Source organism: Eubalaena glacialis, chromosome 7 (genome assembly GCF_028564815.1).
Source record: "Eubalaena glacialis isolate mEubGla1 chromosome 7, mEubGla1.1.hap2.+ XY, whole genome shotgun sequence".
Lineage (NCBI taxonomy): Eukaryota > Metazoa > Chordata > Mammalia > Artiodactyla > Balaenidae > Eubalaena > Eubalaena glacialis.
The window spans coordinates 67442710-67470054 of NC_083722.1; the positions used below are offsets into that span (position 1 = coordinate 67442710).

Below are 27345 nucleotides of genomic sequence, written 5' to 3' on the forward strand. Positions count from 1 at the left end.
TGAAAAGACAACCCTCAGAACGGGAGAAAATATTTGCAAACGAAACAACTGACAAAGGATTAATCTCCAGAATATACAAGCAGTTCATGCAGCTCAATATCAAAAAAACAAACAACCCAACCCAAAAATGGGCAGAAGACCTAATTAGACACTTCTCCAGAGAAGATATACAGATTGCCAATAAACACATGAAAAGATGCTCAACATCACTAATCATTAGAGAAATGCAAATCAAAACTACAGTGAGGTATCACCGCACACCAGTCAGAATGGCCATCATCAAAAAATCTACAAACAGTAAATGCTAGAGAGGGTGTGGAGAAAAGGGAAACTTCTTGCATTGTTGGTGGGAATGTAAATTGATACAGCCACTATGGAGAACAGTATAGAGGTTCCTTAAAAAACTAAAAATAGAACTACCATATGACCCAGCAATCCCACTACTGGGCATATACCCTGAGAAAACCATAATTCAAAAAGAGTCATGTACCACAATGTTCATTGCAGCACTATTTACAATAGCCAGGACATGGAAGCAACCTAAGTGTCCATCGACAGATGAATGGATAAAGAAGATGTTGCACATACAATGGAATATTACTCAGCCACAGAAAGAAATGAAATTGAGTTATTTGTAATGAGGTGGATGGACCCAGAGTCTGTCATACAGAGTGAAGTAAGTCAGAAAGAGAAAAACAAATACTGTATGCTAACACATTTATATGGAATCTAAAAAAAAATGGTTCTGATGAACCTAGGGATAGGACAGGAATAAAGACACAGATGTAGAGAGTGGACTTGAGGATACGGGGAGGGGTAAGGGTAAGCTGGGACGAAGTGAGAGAGTAACATTGACATATATACACTACCAAATTTAAAATAGATAGCTAGTGGGAAGCAGCTGCATAGCACAAGGAGGGTGGGAGGGAGATGCAGGAGTGAGGGGATATGGGGATATATATATGTATATAGCTGATTCACTTTGTTATACAGCAGAAACTAACACACCATTGTAAAGCAATTATACTCCAATAAAGATGTTAAAAACTAAAAGAGCAGAGACCTTTAAAAATTTTTATTTTCCATTTCACTATTAAAGCACAACTTGTTCAGTTTTTGTCACCGTTACAGATGGTGCTACAGAGGGCATTGCGTTCAGGTCTCCCTGTGTACACAAGGGAACGTTTCTCTGGACCATATATGTACAGGAATGTATGCTCACCCTGTCTCATTCCACTTCTGTCTCATGTTAATGCTTACAGTTGTGTAATGTGACTAACGGGGGTTGGTTTCCTCGGTCCTAACTCTCCACTTCAGAGCCCATTTTCTCTCTGTTTACAGAAGGGCCAAGGTAGCGCGGTTGATTGGTTTACTGGCCTCGCACACAACGGAGCTCCAGGAAAATACACCTGTTATTGAGGTAATTTCTTTTATTACTGAAATGTTATGAATGGCAAAGATTGTTCTTGACTTTAGAATATGCAGCTTTCATTGGTGGTAAGTGTGGAATTGTGGCAGTTGTTATAAAATAACCTCAGTAGACCTGTACACTTCAGCACAGCCGCTCATTTACAACATAGTCTGTTGTCAAAGGTGGTGTGGTGGAATTACAAGGCTTGTGGACTCTAGTCATCATTACTGCATTTCAATAATTTTTGGATAAGGTTTATTTCATTACTAGTTTTCTTGTGGTCTACTCAACATTTTATTATAGCTAAAGTATTTTCTACTGGAAGCCCAGCTCAACTTCAAGTTAAAATTTTTTTGCGTTTTTCACATTGAATTTAGTGTTTTTATCCCTACCAGTTGTCAATTATTTCTGACAATAGTCACAGTATTTAACTGCCAGGCATGCACTAAAGATATTTTCAAATGCGGTCGGCCCTGTGTATTCACCGGTTCTGAGTCTGTGGAGTCAATCAGCCATGGATTTGAAGATATTCAGGGGGAAAAAAGTTCTAGAAAGTTTCAGAAAGCAAAACTTGAATTTGCTGCATGCTGGCAAGTATTTATATAAAATTTACATTGTACTAGGTAGTATAAATAATCTAGAGACGATTTAAAGTATGTGGGAGGATATGCATAGGTTATATGCAAATACTAGGCCATTTTATATAAGAGCATCTGTGGATTTTGGTATTTGTGGGGTTCCTGAAACCAGTTCCCCACAGATGCTGAGGGACAACTGAATCAATCATTTCTTTCAAATACCAATATTGGGAAGCCCTTATTAATTGACCAGTAATTCCAAGTCCCACGAAGTGGATGCTACCATTGTACTGCCTTTTTGAATGTTCCTGAACACTAAAAACTACTTTCTTATCTATCCTGTTAAATGTGTACTGCACTTAACTGGCAGTAGATTTTTATTCCTTGGACTAGGAGAGTGTCGAGTCAAAATAGGTTTGAAAAACCAAGGCATTTAAGGGGGAAGGGCAGAACTCCTGAAGGAAGGAGAAAATGGTAAAAAAAGAAGGGATTTTTGTAGAGCCAGACCTGGTAGTGTGGTTATTTGGGGCTTTGAGAGGAATTGTTTAGCCAAGTACTATTTGCGGTGAAGGAAGCTGTCCTGTATCTGTGCTGTCCAGTACCATAGCCAGTTGCTGGATGGTATTCCAGTTAGTCCTGGGCTGTCTAGGTGGAAGCAAATGGGAGATTAATTTGTGCTTAGTGCATTTCCTCTGCTTATGATTCCATCCCCATTCCCTGCAATTGTTAGACCTCTGAGCTACTAAAGAAAATGTTACTAAGTCTAAACTTTTCCTTCTTTTTGTGACCAAGAAAAATGAATTGTGACCTATATGATCACTGATGGTACCCAGCTTGGCTATCAGAGATCTGTAAACTAGATTTTTATCTAAAAGACCAAGCAGATAGGGCAGTGACACTTAGGCAGACGAGGAGAAGGCTTAGGAGCTCAAAAGTGGAGGCTTCTTCTGATGACTCAGAGCAAAGGGTCTCCAATGAAACAGATTTGCTGGAGGAGATGGGAGAGGACTTGATGAAAATTCTAAGACGAAGTCCTGACATTCTAGAGGACATTCCTGGATAATTTGAAGATAAGTAGGATGTGAATTCTCTTAGGATTCAGAAGAAAAAAAGAAAAAAGGATAAAAATTATGAACTAAGAAGGCACGGAAGACAGTTGCAGAAGATCTCTTACACTGTCCAGTATGGTAGCCATCAGCCAAAAGTGGCTACTAGGCCCTTGAAAAGCAGCAAGTCTGAATTGAGATGAGCTGCAAGTAGAGAACACACACCAGATTTTGAAGACTCAATATGAAAAAAAAAAATAATGTAAAGTATCTCACCTGTAATTTTCTTTATAGATTACATTTTTATTTTAAATTTTTATTGGAGTATAGTTGATTTACAATATTGTGTTAGTTTCAGGTGTACAGCAAAGTGAATCGGTTATACAAATACATATATCCACTCTTTTTTAGATTACATTCTAAAACAATATTTTAGATATATTAGGATAAATATTAAAATTTTTACTTTTATTTTTTAATGTGGCTACTAGAAAATTTTAAATTGCCCATGTGGCTTGAATTCTATTTCTATGGGACAGCACTTGTCTAAGATAAACACAATGGGATTTCCAGGAGGAGAGATCCAAGCAAGCAGAAATGAAAAATAATAGGAGAAAATTTCACCCTGAGCTGAAGAAAGACTCACATCTTTAGATGAAAGGTTTTTCTCCAAATGTCAGGCAAAACATTGAAAAAAAAGAATGCACACGTAGACCTATCCTGGTGAAATTTGTAATTTCAAAGATAAAAATAAAACCTAAAACCCAGGTTATAAGCAAATAAAAGCAAATTAGACTTACGTTTAATTTTTCTGTAACACTAAAGGCTAGAAGATAAAGAAAATGGTGGAAATGGATCGACACTTAGGAGGTCATGTGATGTTAAATTTCTCTGTTACATCCGTTTTACTGCCTGCTTGTGGGGACAGAAGACATTTTCAGAAACTCAATCTGAATTTCACCAACATTTCTAAAAAAAATTTACTTGAGCAAGCTACTTGAGGAGCTGCCAGCTTCAACACCCCCTTTCCCACCCAAGTTTTAAGATAGTGTAAAGCAGAAACAAATAAAAACAATGAATCTATTTAAATTTAAGTCTAAATATTAGCTGCTACTGTTGTTGTGAAATATAATCTGGAAAGAATGGATTCTTGAAAAAGAATATAAATATACTTAAAAAATTAATAGTAGCATGGAAGTAAATTCTGCATTATTTTAGAGGGTCTGAAAAGGTAGGGGAGAAGGGAATGGAGAAGGAAACGGCAAGTTCTTTCTTGTTCTTTTATGAATTGAACATTTACAGAGTGCCTCTTGTGGGTATGGCCTGTGTTACTTTCAGTAAGACCATCGTTCCAGGCAAGTTCTTGTCTTGTTCTAGAAGGAATTCATAGATGCTGTTTTATTCTTGGCACTGATAATCCATTTCATTCTTGACATTGATACTCTTATTCTTAACAAATATTTGTCAGTACCTGCATATGTACAGGGTGCTATCTAGGTGCTTATTTTATAAAAATAGATGGCAATCTCTGTTCTTGTGGATCTTGTGTTCCAGCATAAGGAGAGAGATAATAAACAAATAAATATATAAAATTCGGTGGTGATAAATTCAGTGGGAAAGATGTAGCAGGGTTTGGAAATGATGAGGTGGCAGCAGCGGTGGTTTAGAGATTGGTTGTGGAAGGCTGAGCAGAGACCTGAGGGAATTGAGGGAATAGTTCCCTCAGCTGGGGAAGAGCATTCCAGACGGGGAAGACACATGCACCCCAATGTTCATTGCAGCACTATTTACAATAGCCAGGATATGGAAGCAACCTAAATGTCCATGAACAGAGGAATGGATAAAGAAGATGTGGTAGATATATACAATGGAATATTACTCAGCCATTAAAAGGAATGAAATTGGGTCATTTGTAGAGACATGGGTGGACCTGGAGACTGTCATACAGAGTGAAGTAAGTCAGAAAGGGAAAAACAAATGTCGTATATTAACTCATATATGTGGAATCTGAAAAAATTGGTACAGACGATCTTATTTACAAAGTGGAAATAGAGACGCAGATGTAGAGAACAAACGTATGGATACCAAGGAGGAAAGGGTGGGGGTGGGATGAATTGGGAGATTGGGATTGATGTATATACACTATTGATACTATGTATAAAATAGATAACTAATGAGAACCTACTGTATAGCACAGGGAACTCTACTCAGTGCTCTGTGGTGACCTAAATGAGAAGGAAACCAAAAAAATAGGGGATATATGTATACGTATAGCTGATTCACTTTGCGATACAGTATAACGCAATATTGTAAAGCAACTATACTCCAATAAAAATAAGTAAAAAAAAAAAAAAAAAGGACTGGGGGTAGATAAGTGATTGGCACGTTTCTAGAAGCAACGAGGAGGCGAGTGTAGCTGGAACTGAGCCCGAGATAGCGATGGGAGATGAGGTTAGTGAGGTAGCCAGAGGCCAGGCCATCCAGAACCTTGTTGTAAACCATGGTCAGAACTTGGGGTTTTAGTCTGAATGAGGTGGGAAGCCATTGGAGGATTTGGAGCAGAGGAGCGCCTTGGTGTGGCCGATGTTTGGAAAGGACGGGGCACTTTGTTACAAGGACGGGGCAAGGTGGAATCAGACCACTTTAGGGGGCTGTGGCAGTTCAGATGAGGGATGGTGGTGACTTGGACCAGGTTTGTAGTGGTGGAAAGAGTAAAATGATTTTATTCTGGATACGTGTTTTTTTTTTTTTTTTTTCACAGATAGATTTTGGAGAGTGTTGATAGATCTGCTGATTGCTCTGATATTTGAAGGCAGACTTTAATAACCAAGTCTGGCCAGTATAAATTCTAGTATTCAATATGAAAAGTGCTGAGGCATCAGAAAAGCAAATCCAAAATGAAATTTCAAGACAGGCACCAGACTGGCAAAAATTAAAAAGCCTTAACAATCCTCAGTGTTCGTGAAAATACTGAGCAGGAGTGCTCACATGCTGCTGAGGAATGTAAATGGGCAGAGCCGCTCTGGAAAAGTGCTTGATCTCTGAAAGCTGAGCACATCACTACCCTGTAACCCAGGGTACCAAGTGACATGTACAGGAATACATGTTGCCAGCATGATTTGTAACAGCCCGAGATTTGAAACAACCCACGTGTCTATCAACAGCAGAATTGACAAAGTATGTCACATTCACACAGTGGAACGCTAAATAGCATTGCAAATGAGTTCATCCTTCAGCACTGGGAAATACGCTGGGATGAATCTCACAGTCATAGATAGTTTTCCTAGACATCAGTAGGACATTCCCTGGGCAAGACTGATCTATATATTCAGGAATGTCCCGGGGCTGTGATGGCTCTTGTTTAGAGGGTGAGCTCCCCCTCAGTGCCAGAGGTGACGAGGGAGAGGGGTACGTAGGTAGGAGTCATGGAAGGTCTGGAGATGAGGGCTGCCTTGAGGCACAGAGTCTGGGGAAGACAGAACAGAGGGCAGGGCTGGAGCTGAGAGGCTGCCCAAGTCCTCGTGCTTGGGACTCCTGTGGCTCTGATGGGATAGTATATTCTGCCACAGGAACTGGGCAGGTCTGGGCAGAAGGCATCAGTCACCTCGGGTGATGTGCCCAGCTCATCCCCGGTTCCATGCCTGTGGCCTCGTCCCCCTGGAAATTGCTGCTGCTGCGGCTGTGGCTACTGGGAGCATTTGGCCCAGCAGTTCTTGAGCTGCACCTGTCCCCGTGCTCACTCGGGTTGAGTTCTGTGGCCAGTGCTTCCCTCTCTTCAGTACTCTGTGTTCTCAAAGTATTTCCCCAGCTCCTGTTGCTGTCCCTTATTAAACATTGCATTCCTGATGCTCCCTTGAGAGGGGGAGGTGCGTGTTAATTCCTGAGGTCCTTGTATGCTCTGTTCCTTCACTTTTCCCTTTCTGGGTGTTTGCTGATGTTTTATTAATTTGAAATGGAACTTGGGAAAAATCATACTTAATTTAAAAAAGCAAGTGTATATTTAACTACCTAGGAAACTTTTGAATTATGAATTAACATATACTATATTGTGAATTATTTTCTGTTGGATAATGAGGAGTTTGCAGAATAACTTGAAATTGTGTCAGGTGATCCTTTGTGATGCCATCTTTTTTTTTTTTATTCTGTTACTACTTAACATTTTTTAGTTCTTTATTAATTCCTATGACCAGTTGGCTGTAACAATTAAAACAGCCACTAGAGAGCGCTCAAACACTGGAAACAAAGTTTTACAAGTTAAGAATTTATTTTCCAACTTCGGGAAGAAGTAGGCTTGGCAGGTATTTGGTACTGTGTTCATCTTTTCCCTGTTTTTTGGAGTTTCTGCTGCATGAAATGTGGTTCCAGTCCGTTGGCAATTATTACCATTTGAGATTAATGAAAGCCATGACAGCCTCTCCAGAACAATGCAGTCATTTCAGGAGATTTGGACTCCTCTGTGAGGCCCTATGATGAGCCTTAGGTTCAGAACTCTTGAGACCAGCTTTCTGTAACACAGTTGTGTCTTCATACATAGTTTTTCAGTAAATCATTAATAAAATTTCAAGTGTGAGACGCGTTCTGATTTTTCCAGTAGGTTTACTACCAGCAGACAATAAAACTCATGGTTGAAAATCCTGTAGGCATTTTAAAGGCATAGAATCTCATTTTATTTTATTTAAGTAATTTATTTTTTAAATTTTATTTTGTTTTTTATTGGAGTATAGTTGATATAGTGTTGTGTCAGTTTCAGGTATACAGTAAAGTGATTCAGTTATGCATACATATGTATTCTTTTTCAGATTCTTTTCCCTTATAGGTTATTACAAAATATTAATGGTTTCCTGTGCTATACAGTAGGTCCTTGTTGGTTATCTATTTTATATATGGTAGTGTATATATATTAATCCCAAACTCCTAATTTATCCTCCCTGTCTTTCCCCTTTGGTAACCATAAGTTTGTCTTCTTTGTCTGTGGGTTTATTTCTGTTTTGTATATAAGTTGATTTGTATCATTTTTCTTTTTTTTTTAGATTCCACATATAAGCGATACCATATGACATTTGTCTTTGGCATACTTCACTTAGTATGATAATCTCTAGGTCTTTCCATGTTGCTGCAAATGGCATGATTTCATTCTTTTTTATAGAACCTCATTTTAAAGATAGATTTTATTCATTTTATTTTATTTATTTTTGGCTGTGTTGGGTCTTCGTTGCTGTGCGCGGGCTTTCTCTAGTTGCGGCGAGCGGGGGCCACTCTTCATCGCGGTGTGCGGGCCTCTCACTATCGTGGCCTCTCTTGTTGCGGAGCACAGGCTCCAGACGTGCAGGCTCAGTAGTTGTGGCTCACGGGCCTAGTTGCTCCGCGGCATGTGGGATCTTCCCAGACCAGGGCTCGAGCCCGTGTCCTCTGCATCGGCAGGCAGATTCTCAACCACTGCGCGACCAGGGAAGCCCCCCTCTTGATGGTCTTATACGTGTCTTTTTTTTTTTTTTTGCATCGCGTCTTAGTTGTGGCACGCGGGCTCTTTGTTGCGGCGCGTGGACTTCTCTCTAGTTGTGGCTCGTGGGCTCCAGAGTGCGCGGGCTCAGTAGTTGCAGCATATAGGCTTAGTTGCCCCATGGCATGTGGGATCTTAGTTCCCTGACCAGGGATTGAACTAGCATCCCCTGCATTGGAAGGCAGATTCTTAACCACTGGACCAGCAGGGAAGTCCCTCATACATGTCATTTTGTATTTTATCATTGAACCAGGATTGAAATAAGGTCCTATATTGCATTTAGATAACGTTGACTCTTAAGTCCCTTAATTTCAAACATTTTTCTATTATTTTTTAGTGCCATTTATTTATCAAAGACAAATTGTCATTTGTTTTAGCCAAAGCTGGAATGTTGGAAACTTTCTTCTGTCCTTTTGGTGCCATGGTTCTTTCTCACCTGTATTTCCTGTGAACTGCTAGTTAGGTGTAGAGCCTTGATTAGATTCAAGTTGCTTTATGGAGGAAGGGTAGGAATTCTTCTTACCTGGTGCTGTGTATTTCCTATTGCCTCATAGGGAGATGTGTATAATAATGCCTGGTTGCCTCCTTATTACTGATGTTGTGATTGCTCACTGGCTTCAGTTGTGGTCAGCCCTATGATCATGAACTTTCCCATCACTGTCATACGTAGTAGTTTTAGTATCCATTGATGATCATTGCTTAGTTGCATTAGTCCTTTAGGGTTGCAAAAATGATAATTTTCTCATTCTGTAATTCCTTTCTCATTTACAGCTGGGAGTTTTCCTTACATAAGAGTTTTCCCATATCAGCTAATTGGTTATCCTAAAATATAGTTTGTTAGCAAAGGCAGGATAAATGATTGTTGCCCTTTATAGACCAATATTCAGAATAATAATTTGGTGCCTTAGTAGTCTTAATCTGTCCAATGAGATTTTCTATATAATAAGAAATTATGGATTTACATATGTATGTTTATTTCAGTCTGTTGCAGTCATTAGTCTTTTGGATGCTTAAGTTGTTCCATCTCAGGCCAATGGGAGCCCGTTCTAGTTTGCTCCTCTGTACTTTCTACGTGAGCCTACTAATGTGTCTGATAACTTACTTGCTTTCTGTCAACAAGATTTCACTATTCTTGGGAAGAGTCAGCCCTAGTTCTGAAGTCAATTCTATAAGGAACCTTGTTTAATTTTAGCTGAAAAGGGTGCTTCGAGAATGCAGTCTGGGTAAGGGTGCTCACTGCTGCTGGGATTGTCATTTCTTATAGAACTTTTCACGGGTGAGAGCTAGGAAATATTTCTTAAAGAGAAAAATCACAAGTTCATTCCGGTTCTATACTTCCAGTTCACATTTAAAATTATGGTTTTTACCTTTTTTAAAAAAAATTAATTAATTTAGTTTTATATTTATTTTTGGCTGTGTTGGGTCTTCTTTTCTGTGCGAGGGCTTTCTCTAGTTGTGGCAAGCAGGGGCCACTCTTCATCGCGGTGCGCGGGCCTCTCACTATCGCGGCCTCTCTTGTTGCGGAGCACAGGCTCCAGACGCGCAGGCTCAGTAGTTGTGGCTCATGGGCCTAGTTGCTCCGCGGCATGTGGGATCTTCCCAGACCAGGGCTCGAACCCGTGTCCCCTGCATTGGCAGGCGGATTCTCAACCACTGCGCCACCAGGGAAGCCCTGGTTTTTACCTTTTTATTTAAAATTTTAATTTCTCATAAACTGAAAGTCTTAGCTGCTAATGACATTAACATGCCTATTTTCTTTAACCTATAGTTTAGAATAAATAGTTTAAAAATAATAACCATGTTATTACTAACAGTAAAACTACAAAGTGCTGTTTAGGATATTTTTGTTTTGTTTTGGTTTTCTTTGGTCCTTGGGATACAATCCACAAGGTGATGTATACAGTCAAAATACTGAGTTTTCAGGTCAATTCAAATAGTTCTTCACTTTGTACTTCTGTCACCAGTATGATATATAATTATATATATTTTTCAATTTGTATTACATATTTTGGCATTAGAGATTTAGGGATTGCTTTGTGCTTTCTTTTTGGATCAAAGATGGTAGTGCTTTTTTTTACTGAGGAGTTACAAATATACAGAAATGTGTACAAAACATAAATTTCATGCTCACTGAATTGTTGCAAAGTGAAAACCCAGGATGCTGCCACTGGTTCAAGAAATAGAACATTGCCGGCTCACTAGCACACCCCTTGTGCCCTGTCTCGATCGCTAGTCTCTGCCTTTGCTCTAAAGGTATCCACTACCATACCTTCTGGTACTGTGATTATTTTACCTGTTTTTGAATTTTATTTAAATTGAATCATATGACGTATTCTTTGGTATCTGGCTTATTTTGTTACATGTCATGTGTGTGAAATTCATCCTTGTTTTAGGTGTCTGTAGTTCCTTTTCATTACAGTATCACACCACTAGTGATGGACATTTGGGTTGTTTGCCATATTTGGCTATTATAAATAAATCTTGTAAAAACATTTTGATGCACTTATGTGGACTTTCTGTTAGATAAACCTAGGAGTTAGAATTGCTAGGTCATAGGGTATGTGTACGTTCAACTTTAAAGGGTAATCTAAACTGTTTTCCAAAACAGTTGTATATACTTAAAACCCTTTCACCAATGAAAGAGAATTTTCAGTGATTTGTATTCTCATTAATACTTGGTTTTGGTATAAAATCACGTTAAATTAGTATCTACCAAGTTCTTTATTTTTAACATGAATGACTATTGAATTGGTTATATGATATCTATAGAGGTGATTGTATGGGTTTTATTCCTATCTCTGTTAATAGGTGGATTATATCAATGGCAATCCTAAAATTAAACCACCCTAGCATTTTTCAAAGTAACTCTACTTGAGTCATGATGTATTAACATCTTTATAATGCACTGTTGGATTCTTTTTGCTAATATTTCTTCTGGACTTGTCTCCCCATTTTCCCCCCCATGACATTGAGTTCTTGAAAAGCCCAAGCCAGTTGTCTTGTAGAATGTTCCACATTTGTCTACTTGCTTTTTCTTGGTATCATGAAACTTGATTTTCTAGTCCCTACGTTTCCTATAAACTGTAAGTTAGGTCTAGAGGCTTGATTAGATTCAGGTTAAAGTTTTTTTTTTTTTTTTTTGGTAAGACTATATCATAGGTGATGTTGGGTGCTTCATATTTCATCATATCAGGAAGCATATGGTGTTTGTACCCTATTAATTGTACTTACTTGGATCACTTGATTAAAGAGGTGATGCCATATATCTCCATTGTGAAGTTACATCTTTTTCCTTTGCAGTGTCACTTTTAGTGCCAAGTTAAGTATACAATAAGAAAATAATTTGAAAAGTTATATGGATTGTAACTTGCTTGTTTTAACCTTTTTCTAAATTGAAATGCATAATTTTAGTTAGTTCATGACATGTTTATCAATGTATTAGCTGTCGTTAATTGCCGTTGCGTTTTTCTCATTTCATTTTCAACAGATTAATTCACTAAGTTCATCGTGCTATGCAACATTATTATTGCCATTGCTGTTTTGAAATTCATCTAATTTTCAAATTTATTTTGCTTTTTATGTCCTAATTTTTAATTTTTGGTAGGATAATCACATCTTGTGACTTAGTTGCTCAAAAGATGAACTCTTCTCTGAATTCTTGATTTAAGAATATTGACACTCTGTTATTCAGCCTTCTACTGAATTGGTTTTAGACTTGAACTTTACGTTAAGCAGTAGATATATGGTGATTTGAAGCATTATTCAACTTAGTTTTCTCTGAACATTGTGTACTTGTGGAACTCTAAACGCAGGACATGATGAACTGTATTTAGGGACAGTTGGCTGTTCTGGCATCTGTTTTAGAGGTTGTGGTGTAGCGTGCTCCACTTTGGGCTCTTGTTCTCTATTAAGCTGCACAGTTGCACCACTTCCTTCGCTGTCCTGGTGCCTTGCATGCTGTAGCTTTTCATTACTGGAACAACTGCACATGGCAAGCTCAGTCATGGTCCTTATTTTCCACAGTCCTCATTTCCAACTTATAGCTTTTTTGAAGAACAAATGATACTTGTTGCACTTTTGGGGATGTACATATTTTATGTACATAAATGAAATTGTTTTTGGGAATGTACATATTTTATGTGCATAAATGAAATTGTTTTTACGTAGAGTTTTCCACATGTAGTGTTTATTATGCTTTTTTCTAATTATAAAATAACGTATGGTTTTCTTTTTTAAAAAATATTTCATTTATTTATTTATTTGGCTGAGCCGGGTCTTAATTGTGGCACACAGGGTCTTTAGGTGCGGCATGATCTAGTTCCCTGACCAGGGATCAAACCCTGGCCCCCTGCATTGGGAGCACGGAGTCTTAGCCACTGGACCACAAGGGAAATCTTTGGTTTTCTAATTATGACAACTTAGCTACTTAGATTACCTGGGAATCCTCCCAAATATCTAGAACTGCAGGATAAAATGTAACAAAAAGATTTGTAAAATACTTAGATGCACAAGAAAGGGAAATTCTCAAAAGTCAGAAATGGGGAGCTGAAATCTGATACGGTAAGACTTTGAGGCTGTCTGAGGCAGGGTAGGGTGGTGGTTATTGCTGTTAATTTTGAGATCTGGTAGAACCTAAGAATAGTAGATGAGGCCTTAGGTTCCCCAGTGGCAGTTAGTTGGAACTAAGACTCTTGAAGACCTATCCCTGTAGTAAAAGGGGAATTTTGCAGGGAGAATTAAAAAAGGAGCAATCCATTTATCTACACTGGGAGATAACAAGCAAGCTTGTTGATTTTATCTTCAGCTCTAGAAAGGTTAAAAAAAGTTTTCATATAAGTTTGTAACCACAGTTTTTCGAGTTTCATTAATGTTTGGAGTATGCATTTATACTTCTTCCCAACTGAGAAATTAACATAAAAATCAGACCTGGGTTGGAGTTCTGGTAATGGTTGAGAAGCTTCTGCCAATAATGATAATGAATCTGGACAGAATATAAAAACGGAAGTAGGTAGAAGCTAGAGGGGACACACAACTTGAAAGAAAGGAAGCTGTGTGAGCTGTGTTTTTAACTGGCTTATCTTCAGGCAGGTGCTCTGAGTTCACACACGGGAACAGAGTTCAAGTAGAACCCAACAGTCTTCCTGGATCAAGGAACTGAGTCCCACCACTTAACTTGGTGGGACTTAACCTCCAAACTCTATCTCCCCAGCACTGAGCAACTGTTGAAATTTCTGCTCCTCTTTGACTTCTCACCCACTGCTTTCTGCTGGGGTCCAGGGAGTTTCACTCAACGCACACACACAGCCTCCAAGTTAGCCAAGGACCTCAGAAACTTTTGGAAAATTTTCAACAATTTTCCCATCAAAAGTTTTTTCTATCTCATTCTATATTTTATGTGTATATTATGTTGTATGTATACATTGTATGTGTTTTTGCATTGTATGTGAAATAGGTAATGTTGATTTAAGTTGAAAGGTGATTACTTAACGGATGCTATCGTAACCTGAAGAGTATCCAGTAAAAAAGTAAACAAAGAGCTATAGCTAATTTGGTCAGTAGAAGAAATGAAATGCAATTCTAAATTAATACTCAATCAAAAATAAGTCGGGAAAGGAGGATTAAAGGGAGAAAGATCAAATGGGACAAATAGAAAGCAAATAGCAAGATGATAGACTTTAAACCATACCACATTAATAATTACATTAAAGTTCAGTGGCCTAGATAATTGAGTCAAAAGGCACAGATTGTCATACTGGATTAGAAAGAGAAGCCTAGCCATATGCAGTTACATAAGCCATACTTTAAACATGAAGATAGACTAACAACATGGAAAAAGATATACCATGGAAACACTGATAACAAGAAAGCTGCATGGCTATGTTAATAACAAAGTATATACTAAGGGAGTAACAGTAGAGATAAAGATGGGTGTTTCATAATGAGAATTTCAATTTATTAGAAAACATTAACAATCCTGAATTTGTAGGCACCAACTAAGAGCACTTTGAAGTAAATGAAGGGAAAATTGACAGAATTAAAATAACAGACAAATCTGTTATTACTGTTGGGTAATTTTTAAACAAGCAAGACAAAGTCAGAACACAGAAGATTTGAATGATAGGAATGAAATTGAAATAATTGACGTTTATAGAATACTAATTTGAACAACTGTAAAATATTTACATTCATTTAAAATGCACACTGAATATTCACTAAGACCATATTGTCAGCCATAAAACATATCTTAACAACAAAGGATTAAAATCATTTAGAATATATTCTCTGATGATGATGGAATTTAGAAGTTAATAAGAGGAAATCTAGAAAATCCCTCAAATATTTAGAAATTAAGCAAAATACTTTTAAATAACTCATGTTTTTTTGTTTGTCTCTTTGTTTCATCAGTTTCATGATTTATTTATTGAAGTATAGTTGATTGACACTGTTGTGTTTCAGATGTACAGCACAGTGATTCAGTTATACATAATATATATCTATTCCTTGTCAGATTCTCTTCTCTTATAGGTTATTACAAAATATTGAGTACAGTTCCCTGTGCTGTATTGGTCCTTGTTGGTTATCTATTTTATATGTAGGAGTGTATATATGCTAGTCCCAGACCCCTAAATTATCCCCCGCCCCTTTCCCCTTTGGTAACCATAAGTTTGTTTTCTATGTCTGTGGGTCTATTTCTGTTTTGCAAATAAGTTCATTTGTATCTTTTTTTTTTTAATTCCATGTATGAGCGATATATCTGTCTTTCACTTAGTATGATCATCTCTAGGTCCATCTCTGTTGCTGCAAATGGCATTATTTCATTCTTTTTTTTATGGCTGAGTAATATTCCATTGTATACACATTCCACATCTTCTTTATCCATTCTTCTGTTGATGGACATTTAGGTAGTTTCCATGTCTTGGCTATTGTAAGCAGTGCTGCAGTGAATTGTAATAGTGCTGCATGTGTCTTTTCAAATTAGTTTTCTCCAGATACACGCCCAGGAGTGGGATTGCTGGATCATATTGGTAACTCTAATTTTAGTTTTTCAAGGACCCTCCATACTCTCCTCCATAGTGGCTGCACCAGTTTACATTCCCACCAACAGTAACTCATGTGTTAATGAAAAACTCTCAAGAGGATTTAGGTAAATTTTAAACTGAATGGTAATGGACGCCTAACACGTCAAGAATTTTGTGATGCTGTTAAAGTGGGAGTGAGAGGGAAATAGTCCATAGCTTTAAATGCTCAGAGTAGGGCACTACCTATGAAAAGCCTAACGCATATCCCAGTTGCCTGGAAGGTTTGTTAGAATGCAGATTGTTGGACCTCACCTACAGAGTTTCTCATTCAGTAGGTCTGGAGTGGGGCACAATAATTTGTATCTTAATAAATTCCTAGATGACTTTGTACTGCTGCTGGTTCCAGGACTGTACTTTGAGAACCACTATATGAGAAATCAAGAATGTTCTAAGTTCCAATTTAAGAAGTTTAGGGCTTCCCTGGTGGCGCAGTCGTTAAGAATCCACCTGCCAATGCAGGGGACATGGGTTCGAGCCCTGGTCTGGGAAGATCCCACATGCTGCAGAGCAACTAAGCCCATGCGCCACAACTACTGAGCCTGCGCTCTAGAGCCCGTGAGCCACAACTACTGAGCCTGTGTGCCACAACTCCCGAAGCCCACACACCTAGGGCCCATGCTCTGCAGCAAGAGAAGCCACTGCAATGAGAAGACCGTGCACCACAATGAAGAGTAGCCCCAGCTCACCGCAACTAGAGAAAGTCCGCATGCAGCAACAAAGACCCAATGCAGCCAAAAATAAATAAATAAAATAAATAAATTAAAAAAAAAAAAGTTTAGGAAAAGGAAAGCAAATTCAACCCAGTGCAATTAAAATAAAGGAAATACTAAAAAAGAGCTGAAATCAATGAACTAGAAAAGTAACAGTATATAAAAACCAGTAAAACCGGTAGTTCATATGTTGATAACTTAAACTTATTAAACTTGTAGCCAAATTGATCAAAAGAAAATAAAAAGAAAATACAAATAAGCCACGTCAGGACTAAAAGGGAGACAGCAAGGGAGTAGATCCAACACTCAGGGTACTAAGGGGGTAATCTGAATAGCTTTATGCCTACTTACTTGACAACTTAAATGGACAAGTTGTCCGAATAACACAACTTTCTGGAACTGATAGAAGACAGAAAAATTTGGAGAACCCTATGTCTGTGAATACATTAATAAAAAACCTTCTGCCCCAAACAGCTCTGGGCTTCTATTGAGTTCACTGGTGAATTCAACCCCCAACCCGCCCATATATTAGTGTGTGTGTGTATATACACATATGTAACAGTATATACATTGATATATGTGTATATTTACTCAACATCACATTTACTTAGCTTTATGAGAAGGTACGAGACAGGCAACATAGCATGAATGATAACAAGGTAATTGGCCTTAAATCAGAAGGGACACAATTCACTGTCACAGGAAGAAAGGATTAATAAATGGAGGTGGAGTGGGGGTGTATGATTTGGTGGTGGGAGAATGAGGGATCTTGTATCTAATGGCTTCTGACAATGGAGTACCTCAAGGTCACCACCAGAAAGAGGTGGAGGAGAAGATATGAAGTTGTCATTTCAGAGAATGGGAAAGAGAATAAAGCTGCACAGAAACCAAGTTTGGTTTGTTTCACCTTAAATTGTTTATCACAATCTGCCTAGTTGTGTGATGTTCTCCAGAAGATAGTTGGGTCTTTAATCAAGGGAGGACTTGAGTCTGTTGAGGGGAGAGAGTGGTCATTTTTAGGTCTTTTCTGTTCAGAACCCAGTTTGTGTAGGAAAGCATGTAAAGAAAGACTGTGAGAAGGTGGTGGGATCATTGGCTTGGATGTTTAAAGGAATATTGCTGAAGGGCTTTGAATAAGGAAGCGTGAGAGAGGTGTGAGTGAAGGTGAGAGGGTGTCTGAATTGGAGAAGTATTGGGGATACTGTGAGGGTTCTGGGTGTGACTGTGGATGAGTCGGGGTAGAGGAACAGGTCAAGGGACCAAATGATGAGCTCAAGGGACTGTTGTGTGGTCAGGGTTCCAGTGTGTCCCCCATAGGGACATCCACTTGGCTGAAAGTGAGGACAGGAGTATAGGTGGGGAGGAAGGAGGTGAGCCAGGAAGGAGCTCGTGTCCTCAGTGCACAAGAAGCATGAACAGGGGGGTCAGCAGCCAAGGGCACTGAGGAGAGGACAGTGTGAGAAGATGATGCGAGACTCAGGATCACAGGTCCTTGGTCAGGACAGAGGGTTAGAGAGTGTCAGCAGGCGTGAGGAGGAGTGCAGCCTCACCTAGCCTCAGAATACACTTTGAGTTCGGCTCAGGATGCTTGCTGCTTGGCGGGGCAACAGGAAGCATAGAGAGACGTAGCTTTTCCACCGAAATCTCAGGGAAAACGATCTCTCTCTTCTCTGGATGAAGTGCTATTGATAAATTTGGCCCACCGTAAGGGCTCACTTAACGACAGTGCCGCCTGTGTGAGGGTTTGTGTTACAGCCAAACACAGAGCGCTAGTCAAAATGTTGCCGGTGGGAAGAGCTCTTCATGAATTAGTTAACCATGTTTTTGTGAATACTTTTCTTTCTAAAACCTGCATTTGAGCAGGATTTTCTTGTTGATGGCCATTTGTGAAAATGGTGCTAGGTGCTTTCCTGAAAAAACTACCTCTACCTTGTTGGGCTTATATTTTCCCCCTTTTCACAGGTATCAGGTGGTCCCGCAGGGTGCTTTGTACCCCACTACTGCCTCAGTGTAGCATCCTCAGTAGTTTCTGAGCCGAGGGGCTGTAAGACGCCGTCTTTCACACCAGGCACTGCATGACCGTTTCTGGCTTGTTTGAGGGTCTGAGCTGGGACTGATTCTCATTTATAATTCTTCCTCATTGTTAGTTTCAGTGAATTTGCCCTTGTACCTTTCTGCTAAACAAACTTCTTTTTCTGTTACTTTTTGGACAGCATGAGAGACAAATTTGTTAAATAATAAAGCAAGGGTTGAATAATATTCATACCTTTGTGTAGAACGAAGTGAAACGTTCTGGGTTTGTTATATTAAGCCATGATGCTGAAGTGCATATCGTTTGGGGAATTGCCATATTTGAATCACTTTTGCATACAAATTAAACATCTCACATCAAAGAATATTTATAAAGGCATGCTTCCTAATTTCTTATAATGATAGAATTCATTTAATTTCTTACCTGACATCTTGTAGAACAATTTTCAGCCTCTGTGTTTTCTGCTCTGACTAATTTTTATGCTCAGTTTACCTGGGCTATGAACATACCTTTGTTATAATATTTTTAGAATAGCAGTTGTGAGGCTTACATATTTGAATGTGATATAATTTAGTAATCCTTGGGAACCTAGCAAAGCATCACATTTAATTTTCTGTTAGATGAAAGAAACATGGGAAGAGAATTGGTGATGGAAAGAATTGGAGAGAACACACAATCAGAGCTGATTCCTGAAGCAGAAAAATGCAATTTAAAGATGAGTTTCCCTTATATTTCTATTTGAGGAGTGTTGAAAAGATGACATTAAGAATATAGTGACAAGTAAATAATACTAGTTGTATATAGCAAGCTCAGAACTACAGTATTGGGGCTATGTCTTTGTGCCGTAACTTTTAAATTATTATACATCGAAAAGAATTTTAATAAAGGACGATGGTAACTTGACCTCTTAAGAAAACATTTATGTCGTGAGCATGATTGTATTCTGCTCTTCCCAAGTAAAATGTCATTTAACCCTCAATAAATAAATATGTGTGTGTGTGTGTATACATATATATATATATATATATATATATATATATATATATCCTTTGCCCCCCAGTAGATGCTTACATTAGATACAGAAGAGGGGACCTGCCACCGTGTGGCCATACCTGGAATATATGTCTGGCTTGGTTTCTTCTGCCTGGAATGGCCTCTTCCTCCGTCTGTGTCAGGTTTAGTTTGTGGTCGCCAGAAAGAAGCAGAGAAGAGTGGAAAGAGGGTATGTGCATCTCTTTCTGGTATGGCTGCCAAGAGTTGTGACTATAGTACCCTATGTTGGTAAAAAGACACGTGTTAGGACAGCATTCCTGTTCTCGTCACCGTAGGTAGATTCTCGCTGGAGGCCTCTGCAGGCCGCCAGTGTCTACTTTGCACCCCTCTCCTTAGCCCCTGCCACCCAGTTGCCATCCGTGTACATCGATGCTTGATGAATAGTCAAGAAGTGGGATTCAGAGGCTGATTCTCTGATACTGAGATGACATATGAATTCTGTGTCCCTGGTGATTCCAGCAGTTTCTTTCCCTTTTTAAAAAATTTGAGTAAAACTAACTCAAAACTATAAAAACAGTAGTTTGTGAAGGCTTAAAAGGCTGTGGCTTAAAAGGCTGTTCCTCAAAAGGAAACCTGACAACTTATTCATTGGTCAGTCTAAGTGTATGATATGGGGTTCCACTATTCTTTTCCAAGGAGGAAAGAATGAATCCAGCTATTGGGGTGAACCTGTCATTTTCAGTATTAATTGAGTTCACAAGGTGATAAGGAAAAACTGGAAAGTGAAGCTTTTCAAAGGGGACTATCATTCACCCTGCCTAACCTGTGGCACACTCAAATTGGGATAATTCAATGATGGTTTATTTATAAAGGGGTGATTGAGTACAAGGGATGGTGCCATTTTCCAGGGTTGGTAATAGTAGAATTGTTCTCACCTTTCGGTACCAAAAGAATAAGTGGGTTGGGGAATTCCCTGGCCGCCCAGCGGTTAGGACTTGGCACTTTCACTGCTGTGGCCTGGGTTCAATCCCTGGCCAGGGAACTAGTATCCCGAATGCTGTGTGGTGTGACCAAACAAACAAAAAAAAAAAGAGAAAAAGAAAAAGTGGGTTGGGATGAATGTGGTTCCTGGAGCCCAGAAGGAGATGCGTTTGGGAGGCTGATTGAAAGGGGCAGGACCATGGATGGTGGAGTTGGCACAAGTGCAGGGGCAAGGATGGCTGATCCATACCTGGAATGGGCATCTCTTCCTGTGAGGGCACAGTGCTGTCCCCTCCATGATCAGAGGGTTCCAGTGTAGTCAACCAGCTGCTGGCTGGCCGGCCGGGCCCTCCAGGGAATGGAGCTGTATCATGGCGCAGTATTGGCCTCTGTTCGTGGCAGGTTGGGCACCCAGCAGTGTCAGTAGCCAGGTCAGCCTTGGGGAGCAGAAGCCCATGTTGCTGAGCCTATGCATTGCCTCCATCCTTGCCTCCATGTTCTTTGTACATGGCGTCGTTGAGCGAGCACCAGTGTAGCTGGTGAAAGATGCTGCCTGGCATCCGCGGGATAGTTCTGCTCTTCCAGCTGACTGGTGATGCCCTCTTGTGGGCATTTGTATGGGTGGGCTGTGAATGTCTTTACACTCTGTTCCCATTCCAAGAGCCCATCTATACCTCTCTCCCCCAGACTTTTTTTTGTTTTGTTTTGTTTTTTTTAGTACAGTTGTTTTCTTTCTAAGTATTTGACCCCTTGGCAAGCCTATTAACTACTGCTTTCCGAGTTGGTATAGATGCATCCCTAAGTCCATCTCTCTCTGGGCAGTGCATGTACATTTACCATAAACAAAGTTCTGCCCACTCAGAGGATTTCCTTTCACCGTTGTCCTTCTGGGCCACCTTTGGGTGGGATTGCACTGAAGTGGCCATCCACTTGGTACTGGTGCCGACGTACCATGCAGATCCATGTGTGCACCAGGTCTATTTGTGCTTTTTCGTCCTGGCAGGGAGGAAATGTAGAACTCCCTAGAAAGCCACGGGGATGGGCTGAGGAAGGGAGAGGCAGCTGAGCAGTGGCAGGCAGCAGATACCATGGGAGTCTGAGCTGCCTGCATATGGAATGTGAATGAGTAAATCTGCTTGGCTTGGGCTCATACGTACCATTTCAATTTTAAAATAAAATGCTACTGTGCATAACCAATTTTATGGTAACATCCAGTTCATGATGGGCAGATCAGGTCCCGAAGTATCCGGAGGCAGACATTCAGTCTCAGCCAGGGCCCAGCAACAAGCCAGGAGTGGCTTTTCAAATGGAGAATGGCGGTTGGCAGAGGGGAGGGCAAGACTTATTCCAAAATCTGGGGCATCTGTGCTATGATTCTGCTACAGGGGCTTGCCACGGGCTTTCTATAGCATCCCTTTCTGCCACAGTCAGTTCTGACAGCGATACGTCTGCTGGGTCTGGCAGGCAAGCTTGGACCTGCTGCAGAACTCCTTCTTGGGCCCCTCTCAAAACTGGCAGCCTTATCAATGATCACTAAATGGTTGGAGCCCTTAAAATCCAGATGGGCTCACTAATCATTGGACCTCCTAATCTTGATGGGTAGTGCCAGGTGTAGCAAATTCTGTCTCACTTTAGAAGGAATGTAATCACATGCTCCAAGACCACTGGATTCCTAGGAACTTCACCAATGTTAATAGACCGTGAACTTTTGGCAGGATTTATCTCCTGCCCTCTGGCGTGCAAGTTAGGACGCTGCTCACCAGGTCCAGTTAGCAGAATATCATCGGTGTAATGTAATAGCATGTTGTCCCGCAGAGTATCAAGATGATCAGGGTCCCTCTGGACTGTATTATGACAGAGTGGGAGACTTGATATAGGGGCAATGCAGCAAGTAGAAACAACTTCTGACTTTTTTTTTTTTTTTTTTTTTTACTGATTGGAGTAGAAAAGAAAGCATACCAAGTGCCAGGGGCTGTATTGATTTGCTTCTGTAAAGATGCCATATCTGAAATTGCAGCTACAATGAGCACCGTCATCTGATTAGATTTGCAAAAGCTGTAGTCATTCTCCATGACCCAAGTGGCTTCTGCCCTGTCCTAACAGGAAGTTAAATGGGCATGTGGTAGAAATCACTGCCCCTACACCTCTCAAGTCTTTAATGGCACTGATCCCTAATTGTTGATCTCCATGGATATGATTTGCTTTTGGTTTACTGTCATCAGGTGGGCAGGCAGGGTAGGTGTTCTAGTTCTAGTTGCTGCCACTTTGGTCCTTCCTACTCTAAATAGGGATCTGTTGTGGGAATCCTGCTAATTAGTATCTTTTTTCACTGTATGTTCTAGGGCTAGGAAAATAACCAGGGCTAGGTGTGTGGGCCCACTGGACAGATGTGAGATGGATTTGGTTAAGACTCCACGCAGCCCCTGGCCTTAATAAGCTCCTCCTCTGACTCCTGGAGTATAGTGGCACCCTAGGGCTTCAGAGATCAACCCTCGTGCAGAGCCAGTATCTAATAAGTTCAGAGAGTCTGAGCATTTCCCTTTCCCCAGTGCTCAGTCATGGTAAACGGCTGAGGACCCTCTGGGGAAGCAGAGTGCTGGGACAGATTCACAGCATTTACCTGTGGCCAGTTTGTAGGCATCTCTTTCAAGGGGACTTCAGCTTAGTCCAGGAGCTCTGGGTCTGTGAACCAGCTTGGGCGTGGGATCTGGATAAGAGGCTGTGAGTCCTTGTTACAGGGATTTTTGTTAGGTCTCTGCCCAAATAGACCCAGACATTTTCTTACTATATGTCAAGTATCACCTTTGTAGGCTGATTTGATGGTCAGTTTACCACTGTCTCAGATTCTAATGGGTCAGAATACTCTGATCACCAAATTGCCCTGTGACTCACTGTGGCACTTGTGTAGTTCAGTGCTGCCATTGGTCTCTGCTATCCCTAAATTCCTTTGCTCCCTCTGTGATCAGACAACCCAATTCCATCGTCAGTGTGTCTTCCCACTGTCATTTCTGACCTATAAAGGATCCTGCTGCAGAGCTGCTCAGAGGCGCTGGTGCCCCCTCCTCACCAAGGCATGTTTCTTAGGCCCTCCCAGGCCGGGTGGTTTAGGGGGATGGCTGGGCAGATTGCACTTTGCAGAACCATTCCAATGTTTCCAGTTCCCTGAGCTTTCAGACTCTGTCCTCTGTAGCAGTGGTTCTCAACTTTAGTGGCTCATAAGAATTCCCGGGGGGCTTTAAAAATTCTCATGTCCAGGCTATACCCCAGACCAGTTAAACCAGAATCTCTGGGGGTGGATGCAGATAGCTGTAGTTTTTAAAGCTTCACAGGTGATTCGAATGTGCGGACACTGGAGTCCCGCAGTAGTGATTCTCAGTGTGGTTTAGGCCGTCAGCATTAGCATCTCTTGGCAGCTCGTTAGAGTTGCACATTCTTAGTGCCCACCGCAGGCCCACTGCATGAGAAGCTCTGAGGGCAGGGCCCAGCATTCTGTGTTTTTACAGATTCTTCAGTGATTCCGTTGCATACTAAAATTTGAGAACCAGTGCTCTGCAGTATGCTGGTGAAATCCTAGCATTTTGACCTCATTAATTATGGGCCATCATTAAGGCCACATTTCAGTTGGTCAAACTAGGAAACTCCCAGGTGTTTGAACCTCTGGCCTCCAAGGTGAGAGGCATTGTGACTGTGAGCTGCAGACCTGCTTTTTTTTTTTTTTTAATTAATTTATTTTGTTTATTTTTGGCTGCGTTGGGTCTTTGTTGCTGAGCACGAGCTTTCTCTAGTTGCAGTGAGAGGGGGCTACTCTTCGTTGTGGTGCGCGGGCTTCTCATTGCGGTGGCTTCTCTTGTTGTGGAGCACGGGCTCTAGTCGCGTGGGCTTCAGTAGTTGTGGCACATGGGCTCAGTAGTTGTGGCGCATGGGCTCTAGAGTGCAGCCTCAGTAGTTGCGGCGCACGGGCTTAGTTGCCCCTCAGCATGAGGGATCTTTCCGGACCAGGGCTCGAACCCCTGTCCCCTGCATTAGCAGCTGGATCCTAACCACTGTGCCACCAGGGAAGCCCTGCACACCTGCTTTGTTTTGATTCTCAGGGAAGTTTTTTTTTTTTTTCTTTTTTTTCCCCACCGCTTCATTCAGTACCAAGGTCTTGAGGTTCCTTACTGCCCTCTCTTGCAGGCTGGTTCACTTCTTATTCGTACAGCCTTGGGGTACCAACTTAATGTGAATGGTTTCCTATGTGATAGCACACCATGGGTAAGCCCTAGAGTTTGGGTCTTGTTCCATTTTAAAAGGTCATTTCAAGGTCACAAAGATTCACCCACATTTCTGCAGGGTTAAAGTGTCTTGAATGCTTACCTATTTCTTTCTTTTCTTGTTTTCTCTCTGTTTGAATATTTTTTAAGTTTCTGTCTTTGAGATTTCCTTAATTTCTTGCCAGTTCAGCTATGCATTTTATAAAGATATTTAAAAATATTTTCTCTGGCATTTTACAATTACTTTCCATGGGAGGAATCTTTAGGATATTTTGTCTGCCATCTGCCAGAAATGGACAAAAGAATTTTAATGATTAATCAGGTTTTGAACTACAGATTTATTACAGATTTATTGCAGTTTGACATTGAATTTCTTAACCTGTATGGCAAGATTTGTCAGTATACTTCTCATTCACAGCTTTTCTGGTGATTGGTGCTTTGCGACACTGGTGTCAGTTCCATGATATAAATGTTGATGGCAGATCTTAGCTGCCACACAAATGATCTTCTTCTACCCTAAGATATGGGTGCAGTAGTTTACTGACTTGTTTTGTCAGTGATTATTTTAAAATGGGAAAACTTCATCATTCCTGTGTATAATTAGAGTGGTCTCTGTGAATTGGATGATTAGCGTTCTGTCTCAGTCAGGATGTGACTAGCTAATGATATGGTAATGGAGACCATCAAAATCTCAGAGGCTTAAAATTCTCTTGCTGCAGGCGTAGGTGGCTCTGAGGGCAGCTGACCTCAGCATTCCAGGCTGCTTCCAGCTTATGTGGCATCTCCATTCAGCAGGATGCTTTCATGTTTCCTGGGGCAGGGGAATAGAGTAGGGAAAATTGCACGTAGGTGTACATACATGATTTCTACCCAGCCAGTTGGTCAGAACTACTCACACGGCCCCACCCAACTCCAGGGGAGCTGGGAAGTATTTTTGTGTGTCCAGGAAGGGAGGGGAACTGGACAGCGCAAGTACTGTTTACCGCTTTTGCAGGCTGACTCTGCCTAACTTAAGCATAAAGGGTATTTATTAGGGGAAATGAGCAAGGTCAGAGACTCCAAGAGGAGGTCTGGAACAGTCAGGACCTGGGAGCTCCAGAGGGCCTTTGGAGCAGGACCCTCTTGGAGTCTTGCTTGGGACCGTTGCTAGAAGGAATGAGTGAACTTCAGCTGTTCCTTTATTCTCTGTCACCCGACTCAAGGTTCAGATTTCTGAGCAAGAGCCTTGGCTGTGGGAGGAAAGATGTTTCTGAAGGGAGCCAGGGGCCCTTGCAGGTTCCATGTTTGGATGGCTTCCCACACAGTGCCTGCTTTGTCATCCCACAGACCAAGCACAGTACAGGAGAGGTATTTCTTCAAAAGGAAGTTGGGTGATGTTAGGAAGAGGGATTGGGTGACTGTTGACCAAAAAATGACACATTCTTTTGCAGTTGAAATTTGTTGACATCTAATTAAAAAAAAAATAAATCCAGGAACTTGATAAAGTTTGTGTACCTACTGCTTCCAAACTTTTTCTACGGCTGTAAAAGACTGAGAAATCTACTGTGCATTTTATTTGCTTTTCCTGACAGTGCATAATCTTTAAGAGAAAAAAATCCACCAGTTACAGGCTGTTTGTTTACATTTAGGCCTTGACAGGGAAGTGACAAGATAACAGTCCTTACTTCTTCTCCCTGATTATTTACTTTTAGGAGTTTGATGCCAATTTGAACGTAGTTACCCAATTAACATGCAGAGAATTAGGGATTAAAGGTTACATCCATAGATGCTATTTTTTTTTTAACATCTTTATTGGAGTATAATTGCTTTACAATGTTGTGTTAGTTTCTGCTGTATAACAAAGAGAATCAGCTATACATATACATATATCCCCATATCCCCTCCCTCTTGCATCTCCCTCCCACCCTCCCTATCCCACCATCCCTATCCCACCCCTCTAGGTGGACACAAAGTACCGAGCTGATCTCCCTGTGCTATGCAGTTGCTTCCCACTAGCTATCTATTTTACATTTGGTAGTGTAGATATGCCAATGCTACTCTCTCACTTTGTCACAACTTACCCTTCCCCCTCCCCGTGTCCTCAAGTCCATTCTCTACATCTGCGTCTTTATTCCTGTCCTGCCCCTGGGTTCGTCAGAACCATTTTTTTTTTTAGATTCCGTATATATGTGTTAGCATACGGTATTTGTTTTTCTCTTTCTGACTTACTTCACTCTGTATGACAGACTCTAGATCCATCCCCCTCACTACAAATAATTCAATTTCGTTTCTTTTTATGGCTGAGTAATATTCCGTTGTATATATGTGCCACATCTTCTTTATCCATTCATCTGTCGATGGACACTTAGGTTGCTTCCATGTCCTGGCTACTGTAAATAGTGCTGCAATGAACATTGTGGTACATGACTCTTTTTGAATTATGGTTTTCTCAGAGTGTATGCCCAGTAGTGGGATTGCTGGGTCATATGGTAGTTCTATTTTTAGTTTTTTAAGGAACCTCCATACTGTTCTCCATAGTGGCTGTATCAATTTACATTCCCACCAACAGTGCATGAGGGTTCCCTTTTCTCCACACCCTCTCCAGCATTTATTGTTTGTAGATTTTTTGATGATGGCCATTCTGACCGGTGTGAGATGATACCTCATTGTAGTTTTGATTTGCATTTCTCTAATGATTAATGATGTTGAGCATCCTTTCATGTGTTTGTTGGCAGTCTGTATGTCTTCTTTGGAGAAATGTCTATTTAGGTCTTCTGCCCATT

General features: G+C 40.6%; 1 protein-coding gene across 5 annotated transcripts in view; it reads left to right on the forward strand.

The window, feature by feature from the left end:
- The window catches only part of ULK4 (unc-51 like kinase 4), a 529164-nt gene that overhangs the window by 53646 nt on the left and 448173 nt on the right, over positions 1 to 27345 (forward strand). For all 5 annotated transcript variants that reach the window (XM_061195276.1, XM_061195278.1, XM_061195279.1 and 2 more), the window contains exon 17: positions 1342 to 1420. In XM_061195276.1, coding sequence (XP_061051259.1) covers positions 1342 to 1420 — 79 coding nt within the window. The remainder of the gene's footprint in view (positions 1 to 1341; positions 1421 to 27345) is intronic.